This window comes from Diospyros lotus, chromosome 1 (genome assembly GCF_014633365.1).
Source record: "Diospyros lotus cultivar Yz01 chromosome 1, ASM1463336v1, whole genome shotgun sequence".
NCBI lineage: Eukaryota > Viridiplantae > Streptophyta > Magnoliopsida > Ericales > Ebenaceae > Diospyros > Diospyros lotus.
Window position 1 is genome coordinate 36,174,395 of NC_068338.1, and position 8,876 is coordinate 36,183,270.

Consider the following 8,876-nt stretch of genomic DNA (forward strand, 5'->3'; position numbering starts at 1 on the left):
ATAACTGCAATATGCACTAGAAGAATGGATATGAGAACTTTTGGTCTGTTATGTAATTTGTTAAGACATGTTGATTTAAAAGAAACTAGGTTCGTCATAATAGAAGAGATGGTGGCTGTTTTTCTCAATATTTGTGCGCATTGTATGAAAAATAGATACCAAAGCACTGATTGGACTAGATCAGGGGCAAACCATTAATAATGTTTTCCATAAAGTTTTGTCCGCCATCTTAAATCTTTATCCAATGATGATTGTGGATCCTGAACTAGTATCAACAAATTGCTCGGAAATGTCTTGGAAGTTTTTTGAGGTAATCCTTAATAGTAATTTTGAATTAGTTTTGAAGTTACACATTAATCATATATTAATGTTAAAACATTTGCATTTCGTATAGTGTTGTTTAGGTGCGCTAGATGGCACCTATATTAAAGTAACAGTGTTTGAAAATAAAAAGACTCATTAGAGAAATAGAAAAGGGAAAATTTCTACCAATGTGCTTGGAGTTGTTGTTAGATTTGGCAAGTTTGTGTATGTTTACCCAAGATGGGAAGGTTCAGCAGTTAACAATAGGGTTTTGAGAGATGCAATAATAAAACCTAATGGCTTTAAAGTTCCAACTAGTAAATTACGTAAAAACTTATCTTTAAATTTTGTGAGTTATAGATATTTAACTAATTAATTAATTTTTTAATATTTATAGGAAAATATTATTTAGTTGATTCTGGCTACACAAATGGACTTGGTTTTTTGTCACCATTTAAGGGCCACCGATATCACTTAGGAACTTTCGGAAGTGGATATCTTCCTCCTTCAAATCATGAGGAGTACTTCAATTGGAGACACTCCCAAGAACACAGTGTAGTTGAGAGAGCTTTCGATAGTTTAAAGACTCGAAAAATATTAGGCTATGGCTCTTACTACTCCACTGAAACAGTTAAAAAAATTATTGTTGCTTGTTGTATTTTACAAAATTTCATTTATAAAGAGATGAGAACATTAGTTGTTGAATATGCAGAGGATAACTATAATGACTGGAATGCTGAGATTGATGATAGTGTAAATGTTGTTGAACCAACTGCAGAATGGATAACATAGCAGTTGCATAAAGCCTGACAAATGTGGAATGAGTATACAATTAGGCAGAATTGATTAATTTTTTTGTTGTTTGATGAATTATGTATCGTGTAACATGTAGAATTGAACAATTTTTTTTATGTGTACCAAGCAAATGTGGAGTGTTTTGTAATGAACTATAGAGTTGAATATTTTTTTGTAAGTTTTGTTATTTGCGAATTGTAGAATTAAATTATGCATGTACTAAAAAAAACTCATTGTTCTTATAATTTTATGTTTGTCATATCTAAATTTTTGACTTGTTTGTAATATAATTTATTTGTTTCTATCTTTCTGCATTTTTTAACCATAAAATTTATAAACGTTTCTTTAATCATTATTTTAAACAGAGATGAAAAGCATAAATAACTCAAACAATTTTAAAGGAAAAAATCTAGGAAAATCTAGAGGGACTTCTCATACTAATAATGGTGGATATAAGGCAATAGGTCTAGGAGGTTGTGGAGGGTAAATGAAGAACGAGCTCTGTTGAATTTGTTAAAGTAGTTAAGTTAGGATCCTAAGTTCAAGCAGGATAACCAGTGAAAATGTGGTTACTTGGCTAAACTACAGGTTAGGCTAAAGGCCATTTTCCCCGATATAGACTTGAAAGTTGTGTCACATATCACTTCAAAGATGGATATATGGAAGACGTTCTACAATTGTCTTCAAACTTTGATGAATAACACTGGATTTGGCTGGAATGACAGACTTAAGATGATTGAGTGTGACAGTGAAGAGGTATGGGCCGAGTTTGAAAAGGTAATGATTAATTTATTGAATTTTATTTTACTAATTTTGTTATTATTTATTTGATTTAGAAAAAAATTCATATTGGTGACAAATATTTAATTTTAAATTTATAGAAAGACAAATATGTGAAATATGTGAGAGGTAAATCCATGCCGTACTATGATGATTGGGTGAAAATTTGGGGAAAGGATAGAGCCACCGGGGAGTATGCCCAGTCACCTACTGAAATACTCCAAGACTTGAATAATCATCAAGAACAACAACCAAGGGAGAAGGAGGTTAACAATCTGGAGGAGTAAGGAGAGGAAGCTGCATTAACTAAGACTATCCCTAATTCCAACAAGAGTGGGAGTAAGAAAAATAAGAGGATCGATGGGAGCTAATAGCTCTTCAAATAAGCTTTCAATTGTTAGTGATTCTATTAACAAGCTGTCAGAGAGAATGGATAAAAATTTGTGCTCAATTGGTGACAAATTAGATAGGAGATCGCAGTAGAGGGAAGAATTAGCCAAATTTCTGGATGCTATTCCATTTGCAAACATAAATGAGAGGTTCATGGTTGCTAGTGAAATTAGAAGAAAGCCAGAGTTACTTGATCATTTCTACATTATTGCTCCTGCTACGAGGATTTATATGATTAACTATGTTCTTATTTATTTGCAATAGGATTGGGATGATAACTGTTTGGTAAATGCATCTATGACTATTTTGGTTTGTTGTTAAACATTGAATTTTTAATACAAAAATTTATTTTATATTTCTATTTTATTTGCCTAATTGCTGATTTTGTTACATTATTATAATAAAGTATGATAGTTATTCTTGACATAACTTATTGTTGATGTTAATAAATAATTTTGAATGAATTTGATAATAGAAATATTTTGGTAAGAGTATCTTGGTGCTTATCATATGCATTAACAAACACATGGAAATAAAAAGTACAATTATTAGTGAATTACAAAAAAATTAACAAACAGTCTGATAGAAATCTTGGAATGCTTCATAGCCTTATTTTAATCATTCCATATTTTAGTCTGGAAAATATTATAAATTTATTTTGATATCACCTTATCTTGATCATTTTAACAAATGTCCCCTAAGGAGAGAGAAGACAGAAACCAACAGATTCTGCTACCATATTATTAAAATAAACAAATAAATGGCGGTGTGCAATCACGTATAATGAGACAAAGACTTGGATAAAGACTAGAGATATCATACCACAATTAACCATCTAGACTTACCCTTGCTTACTTTAGACAAAAAAAACATAGTGTTTCTTCAAGATTTGATTTTTTTTACTTTTTTTTATCCTAAATGGATAATAATTTGTTTAGTTATAATTGTGTTACACTGAAAGAATAACTTGATGTTAAGAGTTATCTGGTACAAAATAACTAGACCAAGTTTTCTCCTAATATATGTAAAAAGAGATCACAAACTTTAGAGTGAGGGTAAGGCGATGCCTGCCTTCCTGTTCAGCTGACAAGCCATTCTTCTTAAAGACAATATATTAAATCTTCACTATCCCTTATAAATTTTGTGTCTACCTTTTAACAAACATTCAAATAAGATCTCTCGGCTCGGTTCATTTTGTCTCAAAGATCAAGGCCATGGGCTTAAGATTCACTAATTCTCCATTAGATGTGTTTAAAGGTCTCTCTCTCCCTCACTTAAAATCGTATTGTTTTTATGTTATTTGATAATAATTTTTATTTTTTACAAAATGATAAATCTAAAAATTAAGGACAATCTTTTGAAATCCATAAAAATTCAGTATCATATACATATGTAACGTACATTTTGAGCCCTAGAACGGATGACCGTTGTAATTAGCATTTAATTTTAATGCTAAATCTCAGCAAGAGAGGCTCCGCCAACACACTACCTTCTCAAAATTCAATCATTCAACTCATTCACGAGATCATTGGAGAAATATAGTTCAGACAAGTTCGAAGTAGGAGACTACAAATGGTATTTAATTTCATCTGTCCATGAATTTTGTGCTAATTAATTACTTATATATTTATATGTAAATAACTTGATCTTAATCTTAATTATTGATCATCATATGTAGGAGATTAACGATTTACCCAGGTGGGAACAAAGATAGAGGCGGGCAGGGCCATATTTCGATATTCTTGACGTTGGCAGACACGAGTTCGCTCCCTGTCGGATGGGAGCTCCATGCCATCTTTAACTTCTTCGTGTATGATCAGCTTCGCGACAAGTACTTCTCGCACACGGGTATTTAAATGTGGCATCGTTTGTTACAAAAAGTTGACTTCACATATACACCGACTTCATCTATTCAATCTCTATTTATATACATGCACCAACTTGTTGCAGACAACCAACTAAGGCGTTTCCACACGATGAAGATGGAATGGGGCGAGGCCAAATTCGTGGAGCTTCAAGTCTTTAATGACTCTTCCAATGGGTACTTGATCGACGACGCCTGCGTGTTTGGTGCCGAAGTCTTCGTTCTGAAGCAGACTCGAAAAGCCGAGTGCTTGTCGACTTTGGAAAAACCCAACACCGGCAGCTACACCTGGATGATCAATCCTTTTTCTTTTTTGACCTTGGATCGTTACGAATCGCAGTGGTTCGTCGCGGGAGGCCACAGATGGTACATCATTTCTTTTGTGGTATGACAGTCAATGATGTTAACTAAAAGTTTAAAATTTAAAATGCAACTTTTCTTTGTTTCACAGGAGGATTTTGATCCATCCTTGCGGGATCGGCGCGGGGAAGGGCAACAGTGTTTCGGCGTTCCTGTCTCTGGACGAGTCCACGCTTCCACCAGACACTCGACTAGTTGTGAGATTTACCATCCGCGTGCTTGATCAAAATGAACCCAAAGCAGACCCATTTGAATTTACAGGTGAGATGATAACAATTAAAGGTGAGTTTAATATCGTACTTGACAACAAAATCTTTACAATTAATTAATTTTGTGGGATCCAACTGCAGATGAAGACCATTTTGGAGCGTCCTTCTTGGCGCGGGGTGCTCAAAAGTTCATGCCGTTGGGTAAGCTCAATGACCCAAAGCAGCCCTACTTGGTGGGAGACATTTGCGTAATGGAAGCTGATGTTACTTTGTTCGGAACAATCTCCACAGCCTCTTAACAATCGGGATGATTTTACTATCTCTATCTAATGCAATTAAAAAAAGTTGATGAGTAATAAATAAATTTCGAGATGTTGTAATTTTTCTTGTTTTTAACAGTAAATACATTGTGCACTCTTGATGAAATTTAGAACAAATATAAAATTACTTTAGAAGAATGATTTTATTGTGCACTCTTGATGAATCGGGATGATTTTATTGTTAGTAGATATATTTATCTTTCTCACTAATCATTATTGATAGTCTATGCAATCATACACTATTATTTAATTAAATTTATCAAATTTGAATCATAATTCATAAATTATATATATTATTAAATAAATAAAATGAATGTGTAATATTTTCTATCATAAATCAAAAATGTTTTATTTTTATTTAATTTAGTTAAACACCCATAATATTATATATATATATATTATTTAAAAAAACGAGTTAAAATATGATGATAGAGTCAGAGTGAAGCTTAATTAAATTAAGTAAAGAAGCACATAGACGAATGATGTTTAATTTAGTCTTGGCGGATGCCAACTCCCCCAGTGAGAGTTAGAGAGATGATCAGCCATGGCAATAACATGTTGAAAAAAATACTAAATTAAATATAATATTAAACATCCATCCATCCATTTTCTTTGTCAATTGTCAAAATCACATTTTTGACATCGCACATCTATGCGCTTCCCTACGTAATTAAGCCTCACTTTAGCTCTATCATCACATTTTTTAAATATATATATATATATCTATATATAATTATGAGCGTTTAATTAAATTTAAAAATAAATAATATATTGTTGGAAAATCCCAAATATACTGCTTCTAATTTTGTTGGAAATAAATCTCTTGACTCTAGTCCACTCATTCTTCTAAAGTAATTAAAACATCTCCAAATTTATTTCTTACCTATCAACTTTTGTTAATCGCATTAAATACAAATATTAAAATCATCTCGATCATGGTTGTTAAACTCCCGATTTTACGGGTACGATTTTACGATTTTTTGTACCGAAAACCCTTATTATTTTACGATTTTAAAGTTGAATTACACTCGATTTTACGATTTTACGTGTCGAAAATTCTCTTACGGTATTAACAACGTTGATCCCGATTATTAAGAAGCTGTGGAGACTATTCCAAACAACGTAACTTCAGCTTCCATTAAACAAGTGTCTCCCACCACGTAGGGCTACTTGGGTCACTGAGTTTAGCCATTGGCGTGAACTTTTAAGCTCCCCCTACCAAGCACAACGCTTCAAAAATGGTTGTCATCTGCAGTTGGATCCCACAAAATTATTTAATCCTAAATATTTTGTTGTCAAGTATGATATTAAATTCAGCTTTAATTTTTATCATCTGACCTGTAAATTCAACCGGGTCTGCTTTGGGTTCATTTTGATCAAGCACGCGGATGGTAAATCTCACAACGAGTCGAGTGTCCAGTGTAGCGTGGACTCGTCTAGAGAAAGGAAAGTCGAAACACTGTTTCCCTTCCCATCGTCGTTCCCGCGAGCACAGATCAGAATCCTGCTGCAAAACAAATTTAGATAAGTTGCATTTTAAATTTTAAACTTTTAGCTAACATCACTGATTGTCATACCACAAAAGAAATTATGTACCATCTGTGGCCTCGAGTGACGAACCACTGTGACTCGTAATGACCCAAGGAGAGAGCAGAAGAGGGCTTGATCGTCCAGGTGTAGCTGTCGGCATTGGGTTTTTCGAAAGCCGACAAATACTCGACTTTGCGAGTCTACTTCAGAACTAAGACTTCGACATCGAACATTCAGGCATCGTTGATCAAGTACCCATTGGAAGAGTCATTAAAGACTTGAAGCTCCACGAATTTGGCCACGCCCCATTTCGTCATCATCGTGTGGAAACGCCTTAGTTGGTTGTCTGCAACAAGTTGGTGCATGTATATAATTAGATTGAATAGATGAATTCGGTGTATATGCGAAGTTAACCTTTTGTAACAAACCATGCCACATTTAAATACCCATGAGCGAGAAGTACTTGTTGGGAAGCTAAACAAACGCGAAGAAGTTGAAGACAACATGGAGCTCCCATCTGACAGGGAGCGAACTCGTGTCCGCCAACGTCAAGAATATCAAAATATGGCCCTGTCCGCCTCTGTCCTTGTTCCCACCTAGGTCTATGGTTAATCTTCTATTTATGATGATTATTAATTAAGATTAAGATCAAGTTATTTATATATGAATAAGTATTTAATTAGCACAAAATTCATGGTGGATGAAATTAAATACCATGTGTAGTTTTCCTACTTCAAACTTGTTTGAACTATATTTCTCAATTGAAGATCTCGAAAGTGAGTTGAATGATTGAATTATGAGAGTAGTGCATTGGCAGAGCCTTTCTTCTTGAGATTAAGCATCAAAATTATATACTAATTATTACAACGGTCACCTGCTCTAGGGCTCAAAATGCATGTTACATATGTATATGATACTAAATTTTTATGGGATTCAAAAGATAATGTCCTTAATTTCCTAATTTATCATTTTGTAAAGAAATAAAAACTTTTATCAGAATAATATAAAAACAATGTGATTTTAAGAGAGAGAGTCAAGAGAGCTTTAAACACATCTGATAGAAAATTAGTGAACCTTAAGCCCTTGACTTTGATCTTTGAAACAAAATGAATTTGAGCCGAGAGATCTCATTCGAATGTTCGTTAAAAAATAGGCACAAAGTATATAAGGGATGGTGAAGGTTTAATATATTGTGTTTTAAATGCATGTCTTATCACCTGAATAGGAAGGCAGGCATCGCCTTACCCTCATTCTAAAGTTTGTGAATTTGTTTTTTTATATATTCTGGGAGAAAACTTGTTCTAGTTATTTTGTATCAAACAACTCTTCCATCAAGTCATTTTTTCAGTATAACACAATAACTAAACAAATAAATCATATCAAGAAATGTAAAGAAATAATTTTAGAACATGCATTACTAACAAGGTGTATATGCTTTTATATATATATATATATATTATCATGACTGCTAAAAAAAAAAAGCTAAAATCTTCTTTTTATTATCATTATATGCACATGAATATATTTAGATTTTATTTATATATTACAAAATAAAAGGGAACAAAACAAGAAAAAAGAACCTCATTCTAAAATATCATCCTTTCTTTTACACTATCCCAGTCAACCATATGAATTTATATATATATTTTCGTCTTGGGATGACTGCTCTTGCATGGCCTTCAGTACTTATGCCATCGATTACGTTAAGAGAGGTAAATTACAAGTTGGACTTTTGACCCTTGCGTAAAGCGATGATCGAACTCGCAACCCACTGGATTGACACCAGCATATTGCTTATTCAACCGCTCGACCTATGCCCTGGGGGCTATATATTTTCGTCTTTTAACTTAAGGTGCATTTGATTGCAAGCATGGAATTTGGGTGGAAAGAAAATATTTTCTAGACAATTAAATTGTCTAGAATTAAATTTTAGGAAAAATATCAATTGAAGATGTTTAATTGGCTTAAATTTTGACTTAAAAATTATTATATTTTTTCAGTTTTGGTGTTTGATTTTCATACATATAGATACGTATATATATATAAATATGGCTGCAAGTCGAATGATGGTTTGATGTTGACGGTGATAAGGAAGAAGTCGAAGATGGTGACTCTAGCGAGGGTGACGCTGTGCAAGTACAAATTGAAGGGGAATCGAAAAAAGGTCGAATTAGAGCTCAGATTCGACGAAGACGGTGACGAAGACGAAGACGAAAGGGAAGGGTTGCCGTCATTGGCCGCTACTGCCATTACTGTCGTCACTGGCTGCTGTTGTCGAGATTCCTCTGTTGCCATCGTCGTTCACCCCTCAGTCGCTTTCTACCT

At 33.5% G+C, this 8,876-nt stretch overlaps 1 protein-coding gene across 1 annotated transcript; it reads left to right on the top strand.

Annotated features, from left to right (window-relative positions):
- The first annotated feature begins 3,432 nt into the window (after positions 1–3,432).
- On the top strand, positions 3,433–5,168 carry LOC127787288 (uncharacterized). The gene is made up of 6 exons (XM_052315259.1): positions 3,433–3,525; positions 3,732–3,843; positions 3,947–4,116; positions 4,219–4,498; positions 4,584–4,753; positions 4,843–5,168. The coding sequence occupies exons 1-6, from the start codon at positions 3,483–3,485 to the stop codon at positions 4,998–5,000; spliced, it is 933 nt and encodes a 310-aa protein (XP_052171219.1). The 5' UTR covers positions 3,433–3,482; the 3' UTR covers positions 5,001–5,168.
- Positions 5,169–8,876: the final 3,708 nt, after the last annotated feature.

What these genes read in the sequence shown, in the direction of transcription:
- LOC127787288 (XM_052315259.1), top strand. Translation starts at nt 3,483, where the DNA reads ATGGGCTTAAGATTCACTAATTCTCCATTAGATGTGTTTAAAG. An exon ending in GAAGTAGGAGACTACAAATG is followed by an intron (nt 3,844 to 3,946) that starts GTATTTAATTTC and finishes CATCATATGTAG; the next exon opens with GAGATTAACGATTTACCCAG. An exon ending in GTCGCGGGAGGCCACAGATG is followed by an intron (nt 4,499 to 4,583) that starts GTACATCATTTC and finishes TTTGTTTCACAG; the next exon opens with GAGGATTTTGATCCATCCTT.